General features: G+C 55.9%; 2 protein-coding genes across 7 annotated transcripts in view; one reads left to right on the top strand and one right to left on the bottom strand.

The window, feature by feature from the left end:
- Nucleotides 1-23,937, top strand: part of Tnxb (tenascin XB) — a 60,170-nt gene extending 36,233 nt beyond the window's left edge. For 2 of the 6 annotated variants that reach the window (XM_075979482.1, XM_075979478.1), the window contains exons 23-44: nucleotides 4,301-4,615; nucleotides 5,009-5,332; nucleotides 10,936-11,250; nucleotides 11,623-11,946; nucleotides 13,999-14,325; nucleotides 14,634-14,957; nucleotides 16,148-16,435; nucleotides 16,782-17,054; nucleotides 18,691-18,972; nucleotides 19,859-20,167; nucleotides 20,451-20,786; nucleotides 21,022-21,144; nucleotides 21,274-21,417; nucleotides 21,576-21,695; nucleotides 21,782-21,925; nucleotides 22,011-22,141; nucleotides 22,246-22,378; nucleotides 22,462-22,613; nucleotides 22,703-22,799; nucleotides 22,886-23,047; nucleotides 23,145-23,308; nucleotides 23,643-23,937. In XM_075979482.1, the coding sequence (XP_075835597.1) occupies nucleotides 4,301-4,615; nucleotides 5,009-5,332; nucleotides 10,936-11,250; nucleotides 11,623-11,946; nucleotides 13,999-14,325; nucleotides 14,634-14,957; nucleotides 16,148-16,435; nucleotides 16,782-17,054; nucleotides 18,691-18,972; nucleotides 19,859-20,167; nucleotides 20,451-20,786; nucleotides 21,022-21,144; nucleotides 21,274-21,417; nucleotides 21,576-21,695; nucleotides 21,782-21,925; nucleotides 22,011-22,141; nucleotides 22,246-22,378; nucleotides 22,462-22,613; nucleotides 22,703-22,799; nucleotides 22,886-23,047; nucleotides 23,145-23,308; nucleotides 23,643-23,744 (4,889 nt within the window). In that variant the 3' untranslated portion in view covers nucleotides 23,745-23,937. Of the gene's footprint in view, nucleotides 1-4,300; nucleotides 4,616-5,008; nucleotides 5,333-10,935; nucleotides 11,251-11,622; nucleotides 11,947-13,998; nucleotides 14,326-14,633; nucleotides 14,958-16,147; nucleotides 16,436-16,781; nucleotides 17,055-17,683; nucleotides 17,692-18,690; nucleotides 18,973-19,858; nucleotides 20,168-20,450; nucleotides 20,787-21,021; nucleotides 21,145-21,273; nucleotides 21,418-21,575; nucleotides 21,696-21,781; nucleotides 21,926-22,010; nucleotides 22,142-22,245; nucleotides 22,379-22,461; nucleotides 22,614-22,702; nucleotides 22,800-22,885; nucleotides 23,048-23,144; nucleotides 23,309-23,642 lie in introns of those variants that run through there. The other 4 variants (XM_075979479.1, XM_075979480.1, XM_075979483.1 and 1 more) reach the window with 4 other exon arrangements.
- On the bottom strand, nucleotides 23,919-26,493 carry Cyp21a2 (cytochrome P450 family 21 subfamily A member 2). The gene is made up of 10 exons (XM_075979485.1): nucleotides 26,289-26,493; nucleotides 26,129-26,224; nucleotides 25,773-25,915; nucleotides 25,575-25,670; nucleotides 25,379-25,480; nucleotides 25,200-25,286; nucleotides 24,882-25,082; nucleotides 24,506-24,684; nucleotides 24,316-24,419; nucleotides 23,919-24,228 (listed from the first exon to the last, which is right to left on the bottom strand). Exons 1-10 carry the CDS (start codon nucleotides 26,491-26,493, stop codon nucleotides 23,960-23,962), a joined length of 1,482 nt encoding a protein of 493 aa, XP_075835600.1. The 3' UTR covers nucleotides 23,919-23,959.
- Between the last annotated feature and the right edge of the window lie 1,353 nt (nucleotides 26,494-27,846).

Genomic DNA, 27,846 nt, shown 5'->3' with positions numbered 1-27,846 from the left:
CTTGATGTGAAGGCAGAGGACCCGAGTCTGATTCCCAGGACTCACGGAAAAGAGCTGGACAGGGCTATACATGCTCTTAATGGCAGAGCTGGCGGGGTAAAGGCAGGAAGCTCCCCAGGGCTCTCTGGCCAGTCAGCTGAGACAAATTGGTGGCCAGCGAGAGACCGTGTGCCAAATAAGTGGTTCATGCCTGTGGAGCAACAGCCACACGTGTTCTCAAGCACGCACACACACATACACACAAGTTCCGTGATGGACTAGGGCTGTGTGGCACTGTTGGGTGCTGGTGAGAGGTAGGAATGGGCGCTTGCTGGAGGAAGTAGTTAACTGGGGGCATTTTCTTGGACTTGTCTCTTGGCTTGGACCCTTCCTGGATTCCGCCTCCCTCTTTCCTGATCACCATGATGTGGCTGTCCCACCACACCCCCCTCCCCAATGGACCAACACTCCCCCAAAGTGTGGGTCAGAATAATCTTCCCTCCCTCAAAAAATAAAATCCAAGATGAGGGAGAGAAAAGGGGGCAGCAGAGCCCAAAGATTCTGTAGGGTGCTAATCACAACCAGTTGACAATAACCAGCAAGGCAGGGGAGCAGGATGAGGCGCAGCCCACGGCGCCCACGGCGGTGTGCCTTGAGAGACGGAATGCGGCGTTCTGCACATTGCTGGGTTGCCTTGTTTTTTTTTCCTGTTTTAATCTGTTCTGCATTGTGAGAATGTTCCAACACGGCAAGCATTTCTTTCCCCCCTCCACGCATTCCTTTTATAATCACAGAAAAGCAGAAAAATGCAGCCTCTCTCCCTTAGCACTCCATCTGTCTCCCCTGTCACCCTGGCAACGCTGTTCGTTTCTAATTATGAGAAAATTAAATCTGTGAGTCCCTAAGCAGCAAGGGGACAGGTAAATCACAGGTGCACTCAGGCCCCATCCTCGGGGACACTGTGAGGGGTGGGTTAAGCCACTCAGCCACAGAGGGGCCAGCTTGTGAGTCTCCTGTGCCCTGGTGGCCATTAGGTGGAGCGATCATTATCTCAGGCTCCCTGACTTGACAGGTCTCGTTTCTGTACGTGTGTCCTGTAGGCTGCAGGGTTGTGGGGTGTGGGGAGACCTGGGGAGCCACTGAGAGTTTGCAGCCTGGGGTAAGCTGCCGATCCTCACCCACGGCTCAGTTTCCTGTCTCTTTACCTCCTGCCACTCCTCATAAGGGCAATTCTCAGCTCACAGCAAGTAGAGAGGGTGGCCAGGGGCCCACGGCCCGTTCCTCCTTCGCCCTCCTGGTCCCCACGTCCTCTCCATCCCTCTCCGTCTGCATCACTGCCCCTTCCCATCTCCCATCACCCATCAATGTTCCGAGTCAATGACTCCTTCTCAAGCCTGCATTTTTTGTAGTGTGAAGAACGTGGCAGCCACGAGCAAAGCTTGAAAACTAGAGAGCAAAAGCTCGGTCTGGCTTTGACCCAACAGCTACCATTAGTAACTGCGAGCTCTTGACCGTCCTGTGTGAAGCCCTGGCTTCCATGTCTAGCACCCCTACCACCAACAAAACCAAACCCAAAGCCAACGGTGTAAGCGCCCCCTAACAAAACCAATCCAAAAGCCAACGGTGTAAGTGCCCCACTAACAAAACCAAACCCAAAGCCAACGGTGTAAGCACCCCCCTAACAAAACCAATCCAAAGCCAATGGTGTAAGTGCCCCCCTCTGCTTTCTGCATGCAGCATCTGAGTGCTCCCATGCAACATCTGAGTGCTCCCATGTGGCGTCTGGGTGCTCCCATGCAGAGGGCCCCTGCTTTTCTGAGCGCCAGTTGGTGGTAGTCATTTACCTTGTGACCGCATTAATCATCATTTTAATGGTTATCCGATGCTCTCTGGTGAAAGCCCTGTAACAAAACCGATCGTCTGTTACGGGTCGTTTGAGTCCTGACACATTTTGCTGTCATGAATAATCTCATTATAAATTCTTCCATGCTATAACTTTTTCCTGCTCTTAATAATTTTCTTAGGATAAGTGCCCAGAAATGGGATTATTAGAGCAAAGGAAATGAGCAGTATTTTGGCTCCTGACACGCACGGCCTCGTTGCCTTCTGAAGGTGTGTGGCAGGGCACAGGACAGCGGGGCCCTCCAGCCTGTGGTGACCAGAGGGCCACTGTGAGGCCACATGAGCCCAGGCTTCTGCTTGAGGAAGTTTATCTGCTGGATGTCCTTAACATCTGCCTGGTCCCAAGTCTTCTCCCAGGTCAGAGGTTTCTGAGAAAGAGATCCCTGACCGGAGGCCCCAGAAACCCCAGAGGATCACTTCAGAGGGATCCAGTAACCTCAAGGTCCTCCCCAGACTCCCTGACTCTTTACAAGAATATAGATGGGTGACCCCGGTGGTAGATGCTGAGGGACAGGAGAAGGACTGTGTGGGTTGGACCATAATTGTCCCCCTGTAACCAACTTCCTGGAAGCCTCTGCTCTTAACCATCAGGGACTTCCCACAGTGCAGGTCGGGGTACAGTAGGGCCATCCAGGGTCTTCTCGCCTGCATTATTATCGAGATACAGCATTAGCCTCACTCTGGTGATAAGAACCTGGTATAGCCGGGCAGCCGCGGCTCTGGCAGGCAGAGGCAGAGCGAGTTCCAGGGACAGGCTCCAAAGTTACAGAGAGAAACCCTGTCTCGAAAGCAAAAAGAACCTGATATAACCAACTGATAAAAGTTTTGCTTTGGCTCGGTTTTTGGTGGGCTGGCCCTGTTCCTTCAGAGCCTGTTATAGACTAGCACATCACAGCAGGCCAGAGGAAAGGGGGGAGCGCCCAGCCTCACTGTCCTCTTCCAGGGCTTCCACCAGGCCACACCTCTTACGGGTCATTTAATGGCTAGGTATCTGAGGGCCAGCACGGCTCCTCACAGCCAAAGAGTTGGCACTCCATGGGAATGTGTGGTCCAGCAGTCTTCCTGCCTCCATGAGTCCTCACAGAGGCTCTGTCACCATGGAAACAGTGAGAGGATGCTGGGATGCGGTCTTTTTTTTTCCCCCCCGAGACAGGGTTTCTCTGTAGCTTTGGAGCCTGTCCTGGAACTCCCTTTGTACACCAGGTTGGCCTCGAACTCACAGAGATCCGCCTGCCTCTGCCTCTGCCTCCCGAGTGCTGGGATTAAAGGCGTGCGCCACCACCGCCAGGCTGGGATGCGGTCTTAACTGTACACTCCTCCAGTGTATCAACAAAGTTACAGGTGCCAGACCCAGGTGCAGACTGCATCAATGGGGAACCTTGAGCCTGGGAAATTGATGGGCTCCTGAATGAGGGGTTGGTTCACAGTCAAACAAACATGGGCTTGTGTGGAGAAGCCTGGGGACAGGCAGGGCCTAACAAAGGACACCCAAGCCAGCCTGCTCACAGGGAACCTCCGAGACCTGAAGTCTAAGAGGCACGAGTTTGGGAGCAGATTTAGGAAGAGTAAATCTGACCTAGCACAGAGACCAGCAGGCTAGGAAAAGCATGGTCCAGACGAAACCCAAGGATTTCATGAGATGTCCTCAGACAGTCTTAGGATACGCTGGGGGCAGCTCAGGAAGTCTGGTTCTGGGCAGAATGCTGGCATTTGGGTCAAAAGATGGGTCTATGCAGAGCTGGGCTGGAAGGCTGATTAAGAAAAGGAGGGTGTAAGGAAGGGAGGGCTGGATTGTGGGAGATGGTAGCCCATCCCCGGGTTCCGGGCAGGTGGCCGAGGCGGCTAGGAAGGCTCTAACAAAAGTCTGGGACACTCTGAGTCTGGAGGCAGCTGGGTTGGGGCAGGTCCATGGTCAGATTGGGGACAGAGATCAGAGCCTAGTGAGGGTGATTACAAGGAGAGCTGTCTCAGAGAGGCTCCGAGTAGTGGCCGTGCGGCCGTGAAGAAGCTGATGCTGAGGGAGGGATGAAGTCAGTGGTGTTAGCAGCTGGAAGGAGAGGGACAGTTGAGGTGGGGCGCTCGGGGTGGCAGCGTGGAAAGGGCAGAAAGGTATGGGGGAGCCACTAAGGCCAATGTGTTTGCTATTTTTTTAAAAAACTCATTTTTTTTCAATTTTTATATTACTTTTTAAATCGTCATTATTATGTTTTGAGACGAGGTCTCACTCTGTAGCCCTGGCAGAACTGGAACTCACTGTGCACCAGGCTGGCCTTGAACTCACAGAGATCCACCTGCTTCTACCCAGAGCTAGGTTTAAGGCGCGTGCCACCACACCAGCTAAGCTTTGCTTTTATAAATTGTCCTTTACACAGAAAGTAAGGACAGAGAAGACCTAACCTGTTCCTGTGTGTGTGTCCAGATCCAGAGGAGGAGACCATGACCACACAGGCGGTGCCCACCACAACCCCTAAGAAACCCATCCTGGGCCAGCTGACTGTGACAGACGCCACCTCTGACTCCCTGAGCCTCTCCTGGACAGTCCCCGAAGGACAGTTTGACCAATTCGTGATCCAGTACAAGAACGGGGATGGGCAGCCCAAGGTGGTGCGGGTGCCAGGGCACGAGGACCAGGTCACCATCCCCGGCCTGGAGCCAGACCACAAATACAAGATGAACCTGTATGGCATCCACAGTGGCCAGCGTGTGGGCCCCGTGTCTGTTGTCGGGGTGACGGGTAAGTGGATTGTGGGAGACTAGGGTGGGACCCATCAGGAAGTGGAGCCTACTGTTCTTTGGTGACTAGTAACTGGGAAATCAATGGCCAAGAACTACTCAGTACCACAGGCTGGCTGTGCGCAAGACTGGCAGCCTGTCTGTTTTCCCCTGGGGCTGGCAGATCTCCCTCGTGGCAGGGCCACCAAGGTCTTTGCTGTGCTGGTGTCCAGGTCCCCTCAGCTGACCCAGGAGCTTGGGCGTGTTGTCCAGCTATCAGCTGACCAGGGACACCAGACTCCAAGAGGGGGCTATCTCTAAACTGGCATTGGGACCTCCCTGGTAGCCATAGCTCCTCTTCAAGAGCAAAGGACACCTGTGGGGGACCCTGCTCACCTGTCTGTCCCCTTCTCAGCTGCAGAGGAAGAGACCCCCAGCCCCACAGAGCCCAGCACAAAGGCCCCAGAGCCCCCTGAGGAGCCGCTCCTGGGAGACCTGACTGTCACAGCATCGTCCCCAGACTCCCTGAGCCTCTCCTGGACCGTCCCCCAGGGAGACTTTGACTCCTTCAGTGTCCAGTACAAGGACAGTGATGGACGGCCCCAGGTGGTGCGTGTTGGGGGCCAGGAGAGGGAGGCCATCGTGAGAGACCTGGAGCCTGGGCGCAAATACAAGATGAACCTGTATGGACTGCATGATGGTCAGCGTGTGGGCCCCGTGTCCACCGTGGGCGTGACCGGTGAGTGAATGTCAGATGGGTCTGTGCGGGATGACTCATTCTCATTCCTTCTACCATCTTTGTGGTAACTCTTGTCCTCAAAGTAGCAAGGCTGTGTGAGCATGTGAGCACCTCATTTTTCTGGAGGTTGATACATATATATAATGTATATTAAAGGCTGTTCAGTCTACATAGGACACTAACAACAAGCAAGGTATTCCACACAAGTCTGGCATACTGAATCATGAGTTCGTTAGAGTTACTTATAAGAATATGGGTGAAGGTTTACTTGCAGAAACATGGGTCACTCAAATGCAGGTGTATTACATAAAAGCTGACCTCGACATGGACAATGGCTCAGGAAAGATCTATCCTTGGAGCCTTCTCTAGCTCTCCTGCAAGGAGCTGCTAATGTTTAGCTAATGTTGGGACAGACGTTGTGAACTTTGTAAGTTTCAGGAGCTTCCTGGGACTTGTGAGTTGCTTTCTGAGCCTTTTAAGCTCCCATTGCTTCCCAGGTGTTTTGTTTTTAAAACAGGGCCTCTGTATATAGCCATGCTATGCTGTCTTGTGACTCACTATGTAGACCAGGTTGACATGGAACTCACAGAGATCTGCCTGCCTCTGCCTCTCCAGTGCTGGAATTAAAGGCACACAACACCACACCTGGCCACTTCCTGAGTTCTACTGAGCTTTTCTCCAATAGGGAATGCTTCAGATCTTAAGAAACAGCAGCACAATGCTGTGTTCCTTCCTCTGGCTTTTAGATTTTTCTGCTTTCTGCAGTGTTCCCTGAGCCTTGGGAGTAGAGGATAGAAATGCTTCATTATTTTCATTCTTCTTTTGCTGAGTATTAGACCATGATGACATAGCCGCTGTCTAGTGACAGTAATTTCACCAATTATGAGACCCCATGATATATGGTATACCTCTAACTGCAAGGAATAAGTTTCCTTGCATGATTAATTGGTGTTGGTAGCAACAACAATCCACGGATGCAGACACAGATGTTTAGAAGGGAATTTGATAGGTATATCATATTCATTTAATAAAGCAGTAGTTGTTGCCTCCCCCATTGGAGCCTATGTCTTCTCCAGCCCCAGGCTTTTGCCCTTGTTTACAGCATAAGACGTGAGTTCCCTCCCGGGAAGCAGACTTTAAGTCTAATTATTGTGCCCATAATGCTTGTGCACATTGTTCCAGGGGTCTCATCTTGCCTGCATTGATGGTTCTCTAGTATTCGGGGTTCATAGACAAGCAGGACTGTTGGTGAGGATTTCCCACATCAGCCTGCATGGTGCCTGTCAGGAATACAAATGCCAGCCAAAAGAAGGGAGCTTCCAATGGAGTCTCAGTCTGATTTCTCCATGTTCTGCAGCAAGTGTGCAGGGTGCAGCAAGTGTGCAGCATGCAGCAGGTGCACAGCAGGTGTGCAGGGTGCAGCAAGTGTGCAGAGTGCAGCAAGTGTGCAGGGTCTTCCGCAATAGGGATTCACCACTGAGTTTAGTGTTGCAATCAACAGCGTTTTCCATACCTTTATGGTTTGTGGGACCTCGGGGGCCTCCTTAGCCTGAAGAACTCATAGAATCATAGCCCACTCCTCACATCAGACTCCTACACAATTTATAGCTCTGGCAGTGCCCCCTCCCATTCGTGGAGGGCACCTTCCTTTAGGCTCTTTAATTCATTCTTTCCTGTTCTTCAGATGATTTTACAGATACTTAAAATATTCAGAGATTAGCATGATGCCATCTCTGTCATCAAATGCTTTCCCAGAGGTGGACAGAATAACAATGCAGGGTCCCAGACCCATCCCATGACAAAATGTAGGGCTATGAATACAGCCCTGGGGTGTGCTCTGAAGATCTGTGGTTAGCCGTTCCAAATGAACATGAAACTGGCCTTGGGATCCAGAGCAAAGGTGCTACCAGTAAAGAAACATCGCCAACGCTCAGGACGGTACACAAAGATCCCGAGGGAGGCAATTGAACACGGGGCATAGATGGAATGCACATTGTCCTGTCTACCCTCCCACAACACAGACATGCTTTCCGGGAACCATCCTCCTCCTCACACCAGGATGCTGCTGTTTCTTTACAAACACTGTGTATCTTTTTGCCCTGGATGGTCCTGAAGGACCCGGCTAGGCCCATGCCCTCTAACCTACCACACCTTCCACTGGAGCTGGGTCTCCAGTTCCGACAGGCTCCCAGCCATCATGTGGCCTTTAATCTCTGTCCCTCGCATGGATCCATACTTTCTCACAGGGAGAAAAGTGCATGCATGCTCTGGAGGTGATAATTGTCCACCCCTAGGTCAAGTTCAACCTTTTGTTTATTCATGTATGTTACATCTGAGTGTTCTGTCTTCGTGCGCACCAGAAGGAACCTGATCCCATTCCAGATGGCTGTGAGCCACCTTCTGATGGCTGGGAATTGAGCGCAGGACCTCTGGAAGAGCAGCCAGTGCTCTTAACCACTAAGTCATCTCTCCAGCCCCAAGTTTAACCTTTGAAATCTGCATTGTCCTGTGATTTCTGTCTTCTGGGAGCTGTTGCTTGGGCTGTAGAGCCAATCAGAAAGCTGCTACCACAGCATTTGGCATTCGCTCGTTTCCTTGTGGGAACTGTCTGTACGCTAATCTTGTCATGTTTCCCTTTGAGTGACCGGGACAAATCCTTTAGTCTGCCTTTCCTTCCTCTCACCCCCTCTCAATTGCTTCTGCATTTTATAAAGAGTTTACATACCATTCAGAGTCATTCTGAACTCCCAGAGATTCTGAGCCATGAAGGTCACATCCCACCCCGGTCCCAGCAAGTCTCTGAAGCACTGTGTAGCTCTGGCTGGTCCCAAACTTGCTATATAGACCAGACTAGCCTCAGACTCACAGAGATCCACCTGCCTCTGCTTCTCCAGCACCAGGATTGAAGACAAAGGCACATACCATCACATCAGGCTACAGATCTCTTTCTTAGCATTTAGCATGATTTTGTCTGACTTCATGAACTGGGCATCTGCGTAGCCTCTCTCATTCCCAGTTCCCTCCAGCCACACCTTCTCCCCTCTGTGGTCTTTAAGCCCTTATATTTATGGAACTAAGTGTCCCCAGTGGCTCATATGGGCCATTTCACCAGGGATTGATCTTCCCCATTTTGCCTTGGGTTATGCAGTCTTTGTCTCGAGGAGGAATGGGCTGTTATGACAGTTTCTCCATCTCCTCTCAGATTAATCCCATCTGCCTCTATTTCACAGCTGCAGATGCAAGGCTGTGGGAGGCTCCTTCGTTATTTTCAGCTTAAAAGTCTTTCCTGGTCCACGCTGCTCAGATACCGTGTGTGCCCTGAACAGCGCAGATTCCCATACTCAGTTGTTACTCATGCCTTATCTACAACTGAATCCTGGATTTGCTCCTCTTTTCCTCTCGGTCTGACATAAAGTCTGTCGTCTTCCATCCTTCCCTCCCCCTTAGTTACCCAGTTACCAAGGGTTCCAATAGTTTGATCTTAGGACGGGCTTTTTTTTTTTTTTTTTTTTTTGGATTTTTCGAGACAGGGTTTCTCCGTAGCTTTTTGGTTCCTGTCCTGGAACTAGCTCTTGTAGACCAGGCTGGCCTCGAACTCACAGAGATCCACCTGCCTCTGCCTCCCGAGTGCTGGGGCTTTTTTTTTTTTTTTTTTTGGTTTTTTTTTCGAGACAGGGTTTCTCTGTGGCTTTGGAGCCTGTCCTGGAACTAGCTCTGTAGACCAGGCTGGTTTCGAACTCACAGAGATCTGCCTGCCTCTGCCTCCCGAGTGCTGGGATTAAAGGCGTGCGCCACCACCGCCCGGCTTAGGACGGGCTTTTTAAAATGTGTTTAACCTGCACTCTCTTTACCTTGCAACCTGCCAGCTCTAGGACACAGCGAGCAGATACCCCTTCTAGTCTTCTTGTCTCTATTTTCCCTTCCCCAACCCAGAGGCCAATGAGCAGATCGCATCCCTATGACCTTTCCCTGCTGCAATTCCTCGCTCATGTGGGCAAGTTCTTTCTAAGAAGGCAGCTGAGTTTCCGTTTAAATTCTTTGCCCATAGCAAAGGCCACACAGCAGCCACCATAGCTTGCTTGTCATCCCGTCTATCCATGCTACTCTTAGGGACTGGAATACACCCTCTAGTCCATTTGCTGTTTTGGAGACATTCTTATATTTGTGTAGTATAAACCATTCACCAACCATATCCAGTTTAGGAAAATGGACACCCCAAGATCCTCACTTGGACATTCTCAGGTGGCCTGGCTTGGGTTGCATGTGCAATCTCCTATAGCAGGGAGCATGAAGCCACTGCTGCAGCAAGAAGGCTCACTGTCCCATAGCACATGAAAGAGGTGGCCATATCCAGGTCATCCTGCAGACCCTAGGTGCTGGCCTCAGCATCTGTTGCCGTGGTCACGTCCCCTCTCCTCCCTAGCTTGCCTTTGCTTCTGTTAGTTCATATCCCAGTGCCAATCATGTTGGCTGACTTTCTTGAGGAGACCTGAACATCTGTCTTTTGATGCCAGATAAGTCACTGAAATCAGACCCAAGCAACAACCGCAGCCACGTCTAGCTCAGCAATGTGTTCACCTGCGTCACTTGCGGGAACGTGGAGATCTTTGCAGGAGTGCAGATAGCTCAGAGGCAGCCACACCGCACAAACCCAACGCCAGCACGGTTACAGCTCACGGTGTTCTCCTGAGCTCCTGCTCAGCGTGTGCCTGCTGAGAATCCCTCCTCTCCACATTCATGCTTCTGTGGCTATGCTGAGGCCTTGTAAGCCTTCTAAGCTTCAGGAACTTCCTGAGAGAGACTTGAGGGCATGCCTTAGATGAGAGGAAACAGTCACCTACGAACCAGACCAGACCCAGCCGTGCATCGAGAACCTGTTATTCTGTCCCTCACAGGACCCCGAGAACCGTGCTGGTGGTAAAAACCCCACAGCCGAGGCACAGCCTCAGAACTTGTTGCTGAGCCTGTGACTGCCTCTTGCTCCTCACAGAGACTCTGTCTGTGCAGGGTACATCCAGCCGTGAGGGAACAGTGAGGAGGCTAGCATTCTCACGTGCACCTAAAAACCCACTTTATTTTCGTTTCATTTTTATTTATTTGTTTATTGTTGCAATTCTCAACTTTATTCCCATGCATCAACTCATTCCTTCCACAAAGAACCCTGTCCCCCGTCCTGGACACCGGAGAGCTGAGTGTCAGCTGTCTCCAGCCAGAGACCTCCAACAATTCATCCCAAAAGATGGCATCTGGGAGGGGGCGGGTCAGGTGTCTAGCATGTTCTGAGCAAAGTCCTGAAGCCGGTGAGGAAGGAAACGGCAAAGGGATCCAGCACAGGGAAGGCCAGGGCAGTGGCCTTGTGGGACCTGCTCACACATGGTAGAGGGTAGAGGAAGGGGAGAAGCCGTGTTGGTGGATAGAGGGGGGGACACCTAGGCGGGGTGCCAGGAATGGCAGTGTAGAAGGCACGGAAAAGATACGTAGTGACCTCTGCGGCCAGTGTCACTTCCGCCAGAAGTCTTCAGGGCTTCATTTTTATAAAAGCCCCTTTGTGTGGATACTGAGGACAGGGAAGACATAGCCCGTCCCTCTGTGTGTGTGTCCAGATCCAGAGGAGGAGACCATGACCACACAGGCGGTGCCTACTGCAATCCCTAAGAAACCCATCCTGGGCCAACTGACTGTGACAGACGCCACCTCTGACTCCCTGAGCCTCTCCTGGACAGTCCCCGAAGGACAGTTTGACCAATTCGTGATCCAGTATAAGAACGGGGATGGGCAGCCCAAGGTGGTGCGGGTGCCAGGGCACGAGGACCAGGTCACCATCCCCGGCCTGGAGCCAGACCACAAGTACAAGATGAACCTGTATGGCATCCACAGTGGCCAGCGTGTGGGCCCCGTGTCTGCTGTCGGGGTGACAGGTGAGTAGACATGGGAGCCTAGGATTCACTAGGAGAGAGACCATCTGCTCTGGGTGGGGGTCAGTGGCCTGGGACTGGCTAATACCCAGACCTTCTGTGGCCAAGGCTATGGCCTATGTGCCTCTCCCTAGAGCTGGCGTATCTCCCCTGTGCAGGGGGTGGAGACATTAAGACCTTGGCTGTGCTGGTGTCCAGGTCCCCCCAGCTGACCCAGGAGCTTGGGCGTGTTGGCCAGCTGTCAGCTGACCAGTGACACCAGGCCCCAAGGGCGTTGCCTTTGAACTGGCATTGGACCTCCCTGTAGCCATAGCTTCTCCTCAAGAACCAAGGACACCTGCGGGGACCCTGCTCACCTGTCTGTCCCCTTCTCAGCTGCAGAGGAAGAGACCCCCAGCCCCACAGAGCCCAGCACAGAGGCCCCAGAGCCCCCTGAGGAGCCGCTCCTGGGAGACCTGACTGTCACAGCATCGTCCCCAGACTCCCTGAGCCTCTCCTGGACCGTCCCCCAGGGAGACTTTGACTCCTTCAGTGTCCAGTACAAGGACAGTGATGGGCGGCCCCAGGTGGTGCGTGTTGGGGGCCAGGAGAGGGAGGCCATTGTGAGAGACCTGGAGCCTGGGCGCAAATACAAGATGAACCTGTATGGACTGCACGATGGTCAGCGTGTGGGCCCCGTGTCCACCGTGGGCGTGACGGGTGAGTGTGCCTCTGGGGGGAAACAAGCCCCACACCACTCTTTTTCCAGCCATCGTCATGGAAACACCTGTACTGTGCACCAAAGCTGCCTGGCACATCCGACATCTCCCCAATCAGCGTCAGACCCAGCAGTGTGTCCAGAGCCTGCTTCTTTTTCGTTGGTTGTTTTTTCGAGATGAGGTCTCTCTGTGTAACAATCGTAGCTGTCCTGGCACTAGCTCTTGTAGACCAGGCTGGCCTCGAACTCACAGAGATCCACCTGCCTCCACCTCCCAAGTGCTGGGGTTAAAGGTGTGCACCAGCACTGCCCGGCCAGAACCTGTTTCTAAGGAGATCCTGGGAAAACGCTGCTGGTTCATGGATCGGTCCCGGAGCAACAGAGCCCACAGCAGAGGTGTCAGCCCTCTCTGGGATGTGCTAGCAGGGCTCCTCACAGAGCGGCTTTATGCCTGTGAAGTTCTCTGGCCCGGGAAGTGGATGGGAATACAGAATGGAGTCTGCAATGTACAAACCACTTCAAGCTCTTTTTCCCTTTTTTCCTCTCCTTCCTTCCTCCCTTCCTTCCATTGTAAACTCTCATTCACATGCCTCCATTCCCTGATCTGGGGACTTGTGGGGCTGTCAGCTGGGGAGCCAACATCCCCAAGGCTCACCTGGAATGAACTATGGGTCAACACTTGGGGGTGCTGGGCTGTGGGGGACTCTGGGGTTAGAGAGCAGCTGCTAAGTTAGTTGGGGGTACAGAAGCCTTAGCAAGGGGAGTTCAGCTCTGAACGATGCTGCCCGTAGAGCCTCCATCACTCGTGAGTTTGCTGAGCTCTGTCTGGGGAAGGTGTTTTGCGGGCCCACAAAGCCAGAGGAAGAGGCAGAAATCCCTCACTACCTGGACGAGGGCTGTTTGGTTGTTTTGTAGCAAATGGTCGAGCGTGTCTTTGTGAGCATAGGATTCCAAGCTTGCCATCACGGTACCAGGTGGCCTTGTCTGGTGTCTGTGTTCTGTGCCGTTGTCTATGTTTGGTGTGATTACATAAGACAGAGCTGCGCTAGGACGGCCCTGAGCTGACAGAGCCTGACAGACCACGGGAGTCTGGGCTGCTGGTCTCCGTCAGGCTGGGGCTTTGAAAAACTAGCGGTGTTAGCATGGACTTCACAGTCAGGGTGACAGGCAGAAGGCCTAAGTTCTGCCAAGGGCCCAGAACATGGGACCCCTAGGGGCGAGAACAGTACCTGAGGGGACATCTAAACCAGCTTTCTCATAAGGCCACTGAGACCTGAGGTCGAACAAGCGTTGGCTTGGTGACAGGGCAGAGAGAACAGTTATAGGTCAATGTCCCCGCTGTGTAAAGAACAGAAGGTTAGAAAGAAGCTGGTCCGTGAGGAACAGAGATTTTGTGAGATGTCCTCTGGGATGCAGGGTGGTCTTGAGAGGTTGATGGAGAGGCAGGGGCTGCTCAGAAGCTCTGGATTCCACACAGGACTGGGTGTCCAGTTCCTTGCTGCCATTGGAAGTCCTTGTTCAAAGCCTGGTTTCCTCATGAAGCACAACCGCTTAGCGGAAGAGGTGAAGTGAGCCTGAAGGCAGGGAGGTCAGACCGGGGTCAACACCCAAGTGAGAGGAGATGGTGGCCCAGGTTCTGTGATAGAAGAGGTGGGTGGGGGAGTGTGAGGCACCCAAGAGGGACACAGCCAGAGTCTGGAGTGCACTGAGCTCACTAGCAGCTGGGACGCAGCCTCAGGGAGGAGGTTTCCAGACCTAGCAGGGGTAAAGATCTAAGTCCAGCGAGGGAGGAAGCGGACAGCAAGGAGAGCCAGGGCAGGGAGGCTCAGGGCAGTGGCTCTGTGGAGCATGTTCAAAAGAGGCAAGTGCAGGAGGGAGGGGAGCAGTCACATGGGTGTTGGCAGGTGTCTGGGCAGGATGCTAGGAATGGCCATGTAGAAAGAACAGAAAAGGCAAGCCGTGGTCGAACTGTGGATGGGAACTTTGTATTTAATAAATGTTTCTTTATATTCTGAGCACAGAGAAGACCTGAATTTGTGTGTTTGTGTGTTCAGCTCCAGAGGAGGAAGTTACGACCACACAGCTGATGCCCACCACCACTCCTGAGCCCCCTCCTAAGAAGCCACATCTAGGAGAGCTGTCCGTGACAGATGCCACTCCTAACTCCCTTAGCCTCTCCTGGACAGTCCCCGAAGGACAGTTTGACCACTTCCTGATCCAGTACAGGAACGGGGATGGGCAGCCCAAGGTGGTGCGGGTGCCAGGGCACGAGGACCAAGTCACCATTTCTGGCCTGGAGCCAGACCACAAGTACAAGATGAACCTGTATGGCATCCACAGTGGCCAGCGTGTGGGCCCCGTGTCTGCTGTCGGGGTGACAGGTGAGTGGACATGGGAGACTCAGGGTGGGACCCATCAGGAAGCAGGACCTCCAGCTCTTTGGAGACTAGTGACTGGGGAATGGTGGCCAAGGACTGGTCAGTCCCCCAGGTCTGTTCTGGTGTCCAGGTCCCCCCAGCTGACCCAGGAGCTTGGGCGTGTTGGCCAGCTGTCAGCTGACCAGGACCCCAAAGCCCCAAGGTGGGCTTCTCTGAGCTGACCTCAGAACCACCTTGGTAACTAGGGCTACTCTGTCCTCACTTGAGGACACCTGTGGGGGACCCTGCTCACCTGTCTGTCCCCTTCTCAGCTGCAGAGGAAGAGACCCCCAGCCCCACAGAGCCCAGCACAGAAGCCCCAGAGCCCCCTGAGGAGCCGCTCCTGGGAGACCTGACTGTCACAGCATCGTCCCCAGACTCCCTGAGCCTCTCCTGGACCGTCCCCCAGGGAGACTTTGACTCCTTCAGTGTCCAGTACAAGGACAGTGATGGGCGGCCCCAGGTGGTGCGTGTTGGGGGCCAGGAGAGGGAGGCCATCGTGAGAGACCTGGAGCCTGGGCGCAAATACACGATGAACCTGTATGGACTGCATGATGGTCAGCGTGTGGGCCCCGTGTCCACCGTGGGCGTGACGGGTGAGTGTGGCTGGGGTCTGTGTTTGCTCTTGCCTTCCGCGGCTCCTCTCTTCTCCGCCCTGCCTCTACTCCCCCTTTCTTCCCAGCTGTCCTCGGAGCTGTCCTCATGGTCCCTCCTTCCCCCACTCCAGAACCCCACACATTCCTCCCACCTTGGCTCCCTCTCCGGGTATTTGGTGTTTCACAACAGGCTCCGGATCTGGGCTACTCGGGTCTGAATCACCTCCAGCTGGACTGTGGGGTTTTACAAGCATTTTTTTAACACAGTGGCAGCTCCGGCAGTGGGGGAACAATCACAATGGCGTCTGCTAAATCAGAGGTTTTCAACCTTCCTAGTGTTGTGACCTTTTATTTATTTTTTTAAATGTTTATTTATGGCTGGGCCGTGGTGGAGCACACCTTTAATCCCAGCACTCGGGAGGCAGAGGCAGGTGGATCTCTGTGAGTTTGAGACCAGTCTGGTCTACAGAGCGAGTTCCAGGACAGGCTCCAAAACTACAGAGAAACCCTGTCTCGAAAAAAACAAAAAAAAAAGTACTTTGCTTACATATATGCCTGCACACCAGAAGAGGCCACCTATCCCACTACAGATGGCTGTGAGCCACCATGTGGATGTTGGGAATTGAACTCAGGACCTCTGGAAGAGTAGCCAGTGCTCTTAACCACTGAGCCATCTCTCCAGGCTGTACTACAACCTTTCAATACAGTTCCTCATGTTGTGGTGACCCCCAATCATGAAATTATTTTCATTACTACTTCACAACTGTAATTTTGCTACTTATTTTGTTTTATTTACTTTTTCCTTTCAAGACAGGGTTTCTCTGTGTAACCCTGGCTGTCCTGAAACTCTCTCTATAGACCAGGCTGGCCTCAAACTCACAGAGATTTTCATTGCTCTGCCTCCTCCCAATTAAAGGTGTTCCATCACCACCCAGCTAATTCTGCTACTGTTATGAGTCATAACGTAAATATTTTTAGAGATAAATGGTTGCTAAAGGGGTCGCGACCTACAGGTTGAGAACCGCTGTGCCAGCCATGGGCGGTTCAGGGGCTCCTGGGTGTGGAGCTGTCCGCAGCTGCCATTCCTATGGCTGGGGTCAGGGGGTGGAAGCTGTTCTTCAGCCTGGTGGCAGTCTGGTCCCCTCAGCAGGTTCTGCCTGTACCCCTTAGCCTCCTCTGCTCTGTTGCAGCGCCCCTGCCCACAGAGCCCCCCCTAGAGCCCCGCCTGGGGGACCTGGCTGTGGCAGATGTGACTTCCAGTACTGTGCGCCTGTCTTGGACCGTGGCCCAGGGCCCCTTCGACTCCTTTCTCGTCCAGTACAAGGATGCCCAGGGGCAGCCCCAGACGGTACCCGTGAGCAGAGACCTGAGTGAGGTCACCATCTCAGGTTTGGACCCAGCCCGCAAGTACAAGTTTCTCCTCTTTGGACTCCAGGGTGGAAAGCGCCATGGCCCCGTTTCCGTAGATGCAAAAACTGGTGAGTGAGGGCCCAACACTGCGGACCCTGCAACCCCCAGCACCCTTTGCCCCCTTGTGGCGACTGTTGGAATTTCATGTTTCTGTGCCCCACATTCCAGACCTTGGAGTTTGGTGACCCATTTCTTTGTGAGGTCCACCCAAATCAGACCTTCACTCCGTCCTTCTCCCTCATCACTGGGCGGGCACACTTGCTTCCTTTCCTGGAGGCTCTTTTATCCCGAGCGCGGCCCGATCGCCCCCTCTGACCACCAAGAACAGGGCCCAGCTGCCCCCACCCCAGTCCCTGTCCCCTGCGGTAAGTACACTACACAGTCTAAGTGGCTTCCTCTCCTCTCCATTCGCAGACACAAAGCTCCTTCCTCGTCTTGGGGAGCTGACGATGACAGACGTGACCCAGAACTCCGTGGGTCTCTCCTGGACTGTCCCCGAGGGCGAGTTCGACTCCTTCCTAGTCCAGTACAAGGACAGGGGAGGGCAGCTCCAGGTGGTGCCTGTGGCAGCAGACCAGCGTGAGGTCACCATCCCTGGCCTGGAGCCCAATAGGAAATACAAGTTTCTGCTCTACGGCCTAGCAGGCCGCAAACGGCTGGGCCCTGCCTCTGTGGAGGGCACCACAGGTGAGTCCCAGCCCTGCCTCTGTGGAGGGGAGGGCACCACAGGTGAGCCCAGGCCCCACCTCTGTGGAGGGGAGGGTACCACAGGTGAGTCCCAGCCCTGCCTCTGTGGAGGGGAGGGCACCACAGGTGAGCCCAGGCCCCACCTCTGTGGAGGGGAGGGTACCACAGGTGAGTCCCAGCCCTGCCTCTGTGGAGAGGAGGGCACCACAGGTGAGTCCCAGCCCTGCCTCTGTGGAGAGGAGGGCACCACAGGTGAGCCCAGGCCCCACCTCTGTGGAGGGGAGGGCACCACAGGTGAGCCCAGGCCCCACCTCTGTGGAGGGGAGGGCACCACAGGTGAGCCCAGGCCCCACCTCTGTGGAGGGGAGGGTACCACAGGTGAGTCCCAGCCCTGCCTCTGTGGAGAGGAGGGCACCACAGGTGAGCCCAGGCCCCACCTCTGTGGAGGGGAGGGTACCACAGGTGAGTCCCAGCCCTGCCTCTGTGGAGGGGAGGGCACCACAGGTGAGTCCCAGCCCTGCCTCTGTGGAGGGGAGGGCACCACAGGTGAACCCAGGCCCTGCCTCTGTGGAGGGGAGGGCACCACAGGTGAGCCCCAGACCCCGACCCCGCCTCTGTGGAGGGGAGGGCACCACAGGTGAGCCCGGGCCCCGCCTCCCACTCTGGCACAGCTCCCATCCCCAAGGCTTTCCAGAGACTTGTCCTGTCCTCAGTCTAAGAGGAAAAGCCGGTACAGAAAGGCCAGTCCTGCCTTGGACTGGGCACAGTCTGAGCATTTTATACTCACCGTCTCCTTCCTAAGGAGCTTTTAGGCTTGGTTAACCGGGGTTCAAACCCAAATCCAGTCCTGGGCAGCCACGTGACATGGTTGAACCACCTCATCTGCACCACAGCCTCCCCACTGTGCCGGCAACCAGTGGCCCACTCCCCACTGTGCCGGCGACCAGTAGGCCACTCCCCACTGTGCCGGCGACCAGTAGCTGGCACCCATGTCCTCTTCCTCCCAACCCTGAGACATGAGATGGGAAGGTCTGGCTGCAGAAGACGATGGAAAAATCTGGTGTTTTTGTGCCCATGAGTCAGCCCCCAAGGAAAGGGGTGGAGTGGGTCCATGACCCTTACCCCACTCCCAGGTCCATGAGTCAGTCACCCCAGACAGACATCAGGGGCTGGAGCCCTCAGACACCATAGTTCTTCCCCAAACCTTCATTATGCAGGCTTGTCAGCTGCCACCTTCACGTGGGCAGGTCGCCGCTCTGCTCCACCTGGACTGTGTAGGAGATGGGGGGCAGCCCCAGGCTGAGGGGAGCTCTCCCCCACTTGAGAGTATCTCTCTGGCACTCAGATGTCCCCAGAGGCCTCAGTTCTGGCCACAGCCCTGTCCAGAGGAAATGAAGACCAGTCTGTGCCCACCGCTAGCCCTCTCTCACTGTGACCCTCTGTGACCTGACCGCAGCAAGCGGGCGCCAGGCAGGAAAGGGCTAGGCAGTGCCTCCAGAGACAAGGCGGCTCTCCCTCAGTCTGCCACAGCAGGACCACGCAGGCCTGGCGTCCTCAGGTTTCTGTCCCTGAGGCCACACATCCCAAGTCTCCAAGGCTGGAGACACTAACCTGAATCATCCCATTCTCCCCTCAGCCCCCCTGGAGAAGACGCCGCAGCCCCGCCTCGGCGAACTGACAGTGACTGGAGAGACCACCGACTCTCTGCACCTCTCGTGGACGGTGGCCCAGGGCCCTTTTGACTCCTTCCTGGTCCAGTACAGAGACAGGGATGGGCAGCCCCAGACAGTGGTCGTGGCTGCAGACCAGAACGAGGTCGCCATAGAAGGTCTGCAGCCACGCCGGAAGTACAAGTTTCTGCTCTATGGGCTGGCTGGAGGAAAGCGCCTGGGGCCCGTCTCTGCCCTCGGAGTGACAGGTGAGCTGCCCTGCCTGACCACAGGCCCGAGGAGTCTGTAGACAAAGAGATTGGCCAGAGAGGATGGTGGGAAGGGCAGGGGCCTGTCCAGAGCCAGAGAAGGGAGGACCTGTACCCACCCCTGGTGCTGATCCTTTGAGAGAACAGGAGCTGGGTTAGGCAGCAAGGAAAGGCTTCGAGGGCTCCCTGCCCTCCCTACCCCAGTCATCCCCACCACCTGCTGCTCCCCACTACCCCGTTAGAACGGCTTCATCCTCTTGTTGTCTAGGCGCGCGGGCGCGCGCGCATGCGCGCGCACACACACACACACACACACACACACACACCCCGCCCCGTTCTCGGGAGCCAGGGATGCGTCTCAAATGGAAAATCACCAGGAAATCCAATGGGCAGAGGCCACTGACACCCACGTCAGATCGGCCAGGCCAAGGGCACGAGTGTGACTTGCCAGGCACGTACACCAGCCACCCCAGCCCGTGGTGCCCGCACTAAGGGCGGGGCCAGGGAAGAGCCTGAGGGGCCCCTGCTGAGGGGGTTGATGCACCAGGTACTGGGAAACAGGCAGGGAGTCTGGTCCCGAAACAGCAAGCAGCTGAGGAGGGACCAACAGGCATAGTAGCTTCCCAGGCCGGAAATTCCGGCGCTGGGCTCAGAGAGACCTCCTGGGTGTCAGGAGGTAACACCAAGGCAGGGGTAAAACAAATTCAAGAACTGGAAGGTTCTAGAAGATGCCTGCTCCCTCCCTCTCCTCACTTGGGCTACCTGCCTGGACTGTGAAGTGTCTTCATCCCAGGCCAGCCTCAAACCCTTCCTTTGAAGGGGACAGAATGGGCAGGGTAGGCGCCCAGCACCCTGTAAAGATCCCACCCTGCTTTCTCCCGTGCAGCCCCAGAAGAGGACATGTCAACCCCAAGCCCCACTGAAGCCCCTGAAGCCCCCCGCCTGGGGATGCTGAGAGTGACGGAGGCAACCCCAGATTCCCTGCGCCTCTCCTGGGGTGTGGCCCGTGGCCCCTTTGACTCCTTTGTGGTCCAGTACCAGGACACGGAGGGACAACCCCAAGCCCTGCTTGTTGATGGACACCAGGACAAGGTCCTCATCTCAGGCCTGGAGCCCAGCACCTCCTACAAGTTCTTCCTGTATGGCCTCCGTGAAGAGATGCGCCATGGGCCTGTCTCTGCAGAGGGTACCACAGGTGGGCCAGCCTGCACCTTCCTAGTCTGGGGTTAGGAAGGGTGGAAGCGGACATCCAGAGGCAGCTGCCATAGGGAAGGCATGAGGAAGGTGCCCAGGAAGGGTCGAGGTCTACCCTACACTGCCCCTTCTCTTCCCAGTCAGTCACTGAACCCACCCGAGGTTCTGTTCCTCATGGGTTCTTCTGACCAATAGGGAAGGGTGACAGATGTGACGTGCTCCAAGCCTTGGGGCTGGCATATATCTGTGTCTCCAGACCTTTTTCTCCTACCCACTTCCCACAGGTCCAGTTCCTGCTGGTCAGACCCCAGGGGACCCGGGGCCCCGCCTGTCCCAGCTGTCAGTGACAGACATGACCACTAGTTCTCTGCGGCTGAACTGGGAGGCCCCGCTTGGTTCCTTTGACACCTTCCTAATACGCTTTGGGGTCCCCTCACCAAGCACCCTGGAGCCACATCTCCGTCCTCTGCTGCAGCGAGAGCTGATGGTGCCGGGGACGCAGCGCTCAGCTGTGCTTCGGGACCTGCATCCTGGGACCCTGTACAGCCTCACTCTGTATGGGCTGCGTGGGCCGCACAAGGCGGACAGCATTCAGGGCACTGCCCGCACCCTCAGCCCAGGTGAGGACCCACGCTGGGCACCGAAGAGGGGGCATTGGACTTTGCAGAGTAGTACCCAGCAGGTAACGGGGGTCTGGAGAGTGGGCAGAGGACTTGAAGGCATTAGAGACTTCTGTCCTGGGAACCTTCCAGAGAGGCATGGGGGACCTCTCTGAAGCCAGAGCACTCAGGGAGAAGGGGGAGGAACCTTCTTACCCATGCCCTCCTCACTGCACCCCTCCCTTGCTGTCTTCAGTTCTGGAGAGCCCCCGTGACCTACAATTCAGTGAAATTGGGGAAACATCAGCCAGAGTCAACTGGGTCCCGCCACCATCCAGGGTGGACAGCTTCAAAATTTCCTACCAGCTCGCAGATGGAGGTGATGGTCCCGTCCTGCCAAGACCTCCTTAGCTCTCCTCTCCTGCCCGCCCCCACCCCCGCATACCGCCCATTCTCCAGCTGGTCTCAGGCCTCCTGGGTGACCCCCGGGCTCCACCCATGTTCATAGGAGAGCCGCAAAGTGTAGTAGTGGACGGCCGGACCCAGACCCAGGTCCTCCAGGGCTTGAGCTCAGACACTCGCTACGAGGTGACTGTGGTCTCCGTCCGTGGCTTCGAGGAGAGTGAGCCTCTCACAGGCTTCCTCACGACAGGTAAGAGGGGCACCATGACAGGCAGAGACAGAGAGAGAGAAGAGCAAGGGCTGGCCAGGGTGAAGAGGGGACAGAGGGATCCCAGGGAGGCAGTGAAGTTGGGAGAGTCAACAGTGGGGACAGTGGCAGGGAAGCCTCTGAGCCCCTGTTTCTGCCAGTTCCCGATGGCCCCACCCAGCTGCGTGCACTGAACTTGACTAATGGATCCGCGCTTCTGCACTGGAAACCCCCCCACAAACCCGTGGATGAGTACAACGTCCAGGTCGCATCCCCCGGGGGTGAGCATGGCTGAACCTCCTCTGAAGAGGTGGGGAGAGCAGGGTACAGCATGAGGGGCAGGAGCTGATGCCCACCCCACTCCCAGCCCCACCCCTGCAGGCCTCAGCCCCCGGCAGCGCCGTGGACTACCCGCTGACAGACCTGGCGGTTGACACCAACTACACGGCCACCGTGCGTGGTCTCCGAGGCCCAAACTTCACCTCGCCAGCCAGCATTACCTTCACCACAGGTAGAGCCGGGGGTGCGTGGGGAAGGGGTCACGGGAGGGTCAAGGCAGCAGATACGGGCTCACCCATCTCTTCCTACGTCCCCAGGGCTGAAGCCCCCCCAGGACTTGGAGGCCAAGGAAGTGACCCCTCGCACGGCCCTGCTCACTTGGACTGAGCCCCAAGTCTCACCCACAGGCTACCTGCTCAGCTTTGACACCCCTGGAGGACAGATTCAGGTACCCCAGCCCTGCCTCATTGGCCGTCTGCCTTCCATAGCTAGATTTGGTGGTGCCCCTCTGGCCATCTCACCCTCTGCTGACTGTCCCTTGTCGGTCTCCAGGAAATCCTGCTTCCAGCAGGAACCACCTCCCACCGGCTTCTCCGCCTCTTCCCTTCCACCTTCTACAGAGCCCAGCTGCGGGCTGTTTGGGGCGAGAGCCTCACGCCCCCTGTGTCCACTTCCTTTACTACAGGTACTGACACTGGTCCTGAGCATAGGTGGGCGGCTGGGGTCTGAGACTTGGGGACAGACAGACTCCCCATCTCCTCTCCACAGGTGGACTGCGGGTCCCCTTCCCCCGGGACTGTGGGGAGGAGATGCAGAACGGGCCCAGCACCTCAAAGACCACCACCATCTTCCTCAACGGCAACCGCGAGCGGCCTTTGGATGTGTTCTGTGACATGGAGACGGATGGGGGCGGCTGGCTGGTGGGTTGCGTTCAGAGCCCGGGGACCTGGGTAGCACAGGGGCCGATGCCCAGGAGCCAAGGCCAGTGCTGCCCTTGTCTGCTCTCCAGGTGTTCCAGCGCCGCATGGACGGACAGACGGACTTCTGGAGAGACTGGGAGGAGTATGCTCATGGTTTTGGAAACATCTCCCGGGAATTCTGGCTGGGTCCGTGCCTCATAGGGCTGGGGAACCCGGGAAGGGATGGCAGTCCTGTGGACCCCAGGACCCTGATGGAGCATACTCCACCCCAGGCAATGAGGTCCTACACAGCCTGACGCAGGCTGGAGACTACTCCATGCGTGTGGACCTGCGAGCTGGAAAGGAAGCTGTGTTCGCCCAGTATGACTTCTTCCGCGTGGATTCGGCAACGGAGAATTACCGCCTGCATCTAGAGGGTTACCATGGCACCGCAGGTGAGGGCGGGCCCGGGATGGGGTGAGGGCGGGCCCCGGGACGGGGTGAGGGTCGGCATGGGGGCGGTCCTCACCACATCTTCCCATGCTTTGCCAGGGGACTCTATGAGCTACCACAGCGGCAGCGTCTTTTCTGCCCGTGATCGGGACCCCAACAACTTGCTCATCTCCTGCGCTGTCTCTTATCGGGGGGCGTGGTGGTACAAGAACTGTCACTATGCCAACCTCAACGGGCTCTACGGGAGCACAGTGGATCACCAGGTGGGGGCCGTGGAGGCACAGGCTGGGCTCTGGGTCACTCGGGTTGGAGGACTCTCACGTGAATGACTGAACTTCTCGCACCTCAGAGGCTCATCTGGGAAATGGGACAGTAATACCAGTCTCACCTAGGAAGCTTGAAAAGTCTGTTTATTAGTGGATACAAGGCACCAGCTCAGAATGAAGCCTCAGCCCTTTGCAGCTGAGAGCTAGGCAGGGAACGTGAGGGAGAAGGATGGACCCCCGGGGGGTCACCTGCAGGAGCCGGGTGGGGATGAGGAGTTGCCATTGGTGAGTGCTGGCTTTGACTCTCCTCCCTCGACAACTTTCTCCTCAGGGAGTGAGCTGGTACCACTGGAAGGGCTTCGAGTTTTCGGTACCCTTCACGGAAATGAAGCTGAGACCTAGAAACTTCCAGGCCCCTGCCAGGGGCAGCTGAGCCTGTTTTCCCACCTCGCTCATACCCCAGTATGACTGCCGAGCACTGAGGGGCCGTGCCAGAGAAGAGCCAGTATGCCTCTACTGCCTAGCTCACCAAAGAGGCCTTCTCTACCACGATCTCACAGCACCATGTTTACAGGGGGGAGGGGAGGGGTTAGTAACGGAGCAATAAAGGAGAAACTGAGGCACGAGGCTGGTACTGGTCCTGTCCTGTCAAGGGTTCTGGCCCTGGTCTTGGGGCATCAGGTTCCTGGGCTGCAGCCGCACCTGGAAAGGACGAATCAAGAGATTGACACCAGTGAAATTCTGGGGCTTCAGGGAGGGCAGGGTGCCATCTGGTGGTGGCAGCAGCGTGAAGGCCTGGAGCAGGCGTGCCAGGACCACGAAGAGCTCCAGTCGCGCCAGCGGCTCTCCCAGGCACACACGGGCCCCACAGCCGAAGGATAGGGTTCTGAGGTCCTTGCCGGGTTCCAGGAAGCGATCTGTGGGTCGTGGACAGATAGCTCGGGAAGTGCGTCCCAACCGAGGCTAGGGCCCTTCCGCTCCCGTGCCTGACCCCTCCGTCGTACCAGGACAGAACTGGCCGGGCAGTTCCCAGACCATCTCGTCCAGGTTGGCGCCTTGGATGTTGGGGATGATGATGGTGTCCTTGGGGATGTCATAGCCAGAGATACTGAGGGAAGGCTGAGTCAGAAGCTGTCCGGGACCCTGGGGGGGGCGGGGGGTGGTTCTCACTCAACCCTTAACCCAGGGAGTCACCTGCTAGCCCGAGTGGTGCGATGGGGCAGGGCCAGGGGCACCACGGGCCGCAGGCGCAGCACCTCAGCGATGGTAGCCATGAGCAAAGGCAGCTGCATTCGGTTCTTGTACAGGAGCTGGGAGCTGGGGGCACTGGGGCCCAACTTGAGGTCTAGTTCTTCCTGCAGTCGCTTCTGGATCTGAGAAGAAGGGACAAGGCTGGATCTGGGGACCAAGCTTTGCGCTGGGTGACTCAGGGCTGCCCAGCCAGCAGCCCCTTTATCCAGCCACCCAGCTAAGCCTAGAGCCCCGCACCCGCACCCGTGAGCAGAGCCCAGGTCAGGCAGAGGACTGGGCCAAGGGGCCGGAAGGAGCCTCACTCTCTCCCATAATGCACCTCAGGGTGATGAAGCAGGAAAGCCACAGTCCAGGAGAGCGTGGTGGCTGTGGTCTCAGTGCCCCCGACGAAGAGATCCACCACGGACATGTGCACGTGCCCTTCGTGGAGCTGCCCTGCATCCGTGCCCTCTCTTTGCTGCTCCACGCCTTGAAGCATGTAGTCAAGCATGTCCTTCCACTGGCCTGCTACCAGGCTGTCCTGCAGAGGGCAGGGAAAGGAGCAGGCTGGGTGCCCAGCAGTGATGCAGGCGCTGCAGGCACATCACTGGCTGAGGCTAGGGGGGTTAGTGCTCGCGCGGTATCCCGCGGCACCTACCTTGTGCAGCTTCAGCTGCTCCCTTACGATATCGTCCCTGTTCTCCTGGAACCGCTTCAGCTTCCAGAGGCCTGGATTGGGGAGGAACTGGGACAGGTAGGGGAGTCAGCTTCTGGATGGAGACCAGCCACCCCCTAATCCCGCCCCAACCCAGGGGAGTCTGGGATGTGCTCCCGCACCCTGAGAAAGGGAATTATTTCCAAGATTTGGACGGACCAGTGGTTCCAGGCTTGCAGCAAGTCCTGCACACAGCTGTGAACCGTGTGTACCAAAATGTCGTCCTGCCAGAAGAGGAGAGCATACTTTGAGTTTGGGACCAGCAAAGGTCAGGAGGGCCTGAGGGAGGGGCTCGAGGGGCAAGAGGAGAGCCTTGACCTTGTCTCCAAACGTGAGGTAGCAGATGACACTGCACGTGAGCAAAGAGAACTCCTTCTGGATGGCTACGGGGGCGCCAGCCTGCGCGCGCATGCGCTGTGGAGAAGAGGCAGGCTACACGGGCTGTGGGGACCGAGTGGTACTGGGGGACAGGGACGCTGACCCCGGGAGGGCCAGGCCACAGGAGCACGGCCTCACCTCGCAGAATTCCTGGGCCAGCTCCTCTACCAGGGGCTCCAGGGAGTCTCGCACGCCCAGCATCAGAGCTGAGCGAGAGAGTTTCTTGTGGGCCTTCCACGTTAGCGAGTAGTCCCCTAGTGACAGGTCCAAGTCTAGATTTTCTGCAGGAGGGATGGCAGAAAGAGAGAATGCCAACTAACCAAGGAAGCCAAAGGCCTGACCTGCCTCCCCCCTCCCCCATCCAAGAAGTAGGCCAGGGCAGCAAGACACAGCAGGTGTATCTCTGAGAGTTTGAGGCTAGCCTAGTCTACAAAGAGATTTTCAGGGCAGCCAGGGCTACACAGTGAAGAAGAAGAAAAAACCGTGCCCAAAACTCTTACCATATGGTATCTGGGGTCGGCCGGCAAAGTCCGCCCATTTTTGGATCAGGGCCTCCTTAATGGTCCTATTAGAATTCAGAACGACCACATCTGGGGGAAAGAGCAGGTGTCAGCTGGGAGGGATAGGTCACCGGAAGAGAGCAGATTGGCTCACCTTGCAGTCCCATGCGAATCCTGTAGACAGGCCCGAGTTTCTGGGTGAGGTCAAACAGGTAGGTGGGAAGGTTAGGCTGTAGAAAGTGCAGGAACCCCGGGGCAAGAGGAGGCAGGCGGAGGCTCCGGAGCTTCCACCGGCCCCACAGCCAGCGGGTGCCAGCTAGCAGCAGCAGCAGCAGCAGCAGCAGCCCAGGTAACACCATGGCGGGACACTTGTGCAGGGGCCCTGACAAGGCTTTTTATAGCTCTTGGCCCCAGCTGTTCGTTATTAGCCTCCAGTCCCCTACCGCGGTCCCATGCGCAGAGCAGTGTGTTTTCAAGTTAGCACCGTCCCGCTGGCCTTGGAGCTCATGGATCAAAGAGACCATCCATCAAGAAGAAAGGAAGAGATGCAGGACCCTGACCTTTCTGTGTGTCAGCCCTGTGGGCCGCTGCGTCCACCCTGAGCCCCGTCCCGCCCACCCTGCCTCACCTTGGGTCGGCTGAGTGGTGTGAATTTATCTTATCCCGGAGAAAAGAAAGAAGTGGAGTCTCCGCCCAATGTGCCTTTGGGTCTGCCGCTAGTCCCTACAAGTATTTTATTATTGGTTATTATTGCTACTACTTCATTTGTGATACTGGTGACTGAACCCAGCACCTTATACATTCTGGGTAAGCCCTCCCCTGCCAGCTGTGTTCACAGTCCTATGCCCCCATTATTGTTAACTTTGAGACAGGATCTCATCAGGTTGCCCAGGGAACCTTGAATTCACTATGTAGCTCGGCCTCAAACTTTGAACCTTCCCTCAGTCCCTTAAACATCTGGGGCAACAGAAGTGCCACCCCACCTGGTCCCCTATGCAATTCTTTGCTGTTGTTCTTGGCTTGGTTGAGGCTGTTTGTGGGGACAGAGGGGGGTGCGTGTGTGGAGGCCAAAGGTCAACCACAGGTGGTCTGTCCAGATGGAAAGACCCTGAGTTTTCATTTTCCTGGGGCTTCCAAATCCACTAGGCTGGCTGGCCGCTGAACCCCAGGGATACTCCTGTCTCTGCCTCCCATCTCTAGAATGAGAACTTGTGCCACAGGGCTGGAGAGGTGGTTCAGCGTTTAAGAGTACTCGTTGCCCTTATGGAAGACCTGAGTTCGATTCCCAGCGCCTTCATGGCTGTTCACAACACCAGCTTAGAGTTCCAGTGCCCTCTTCTGACGCCAGAGGGAATTGCATGCACATACATACACACAGGTTTTTTTGTTTGCTTGTTTGTTTAGTTGTTCATTTATTTATTTATTATATTTTATGTTAATTTGTATGTGTAAAACTAAACAAACCAAAAGAGAAACTTATGAACCACCACACCATACCTTTTTTTTTTTGAGATAGGTTTCACTATGTAGCCCTGGAAAATCTTGAAGTCAGTATGTAGCCGATGTCCAAATGCTGGGATTGCAGGCGTATACCACAATGCCTGCCTGGTGATGTTACTCTATGGCCTCTTTTGCTGCCAGAAATATCTAGAGTGAGGCGTGGCGGTGCCTGAATTTAGGGGGCAGAGACAAGCACATTGAGCCTGAGGTCA

The sequence above is a fragment of the Microtus pennsylvanicus genome, chromosome 7 (genome assembly GCF_037038515.1).
Source record: "Microtus pennsylvanicus isolate mMicPen1 chromosome 7, mMicPen1.hap1, whole genome shotgun sequence".
Lineage (NCBI taxonomy): Eukaryota > Metazoa > Chordata > Mammalia > Rodentia > Cricetidae > Microtus > Microtus pennsylvanicus.
This window is presented reverse-complemented; position numbering and strand designations above follow the sequence as displayed.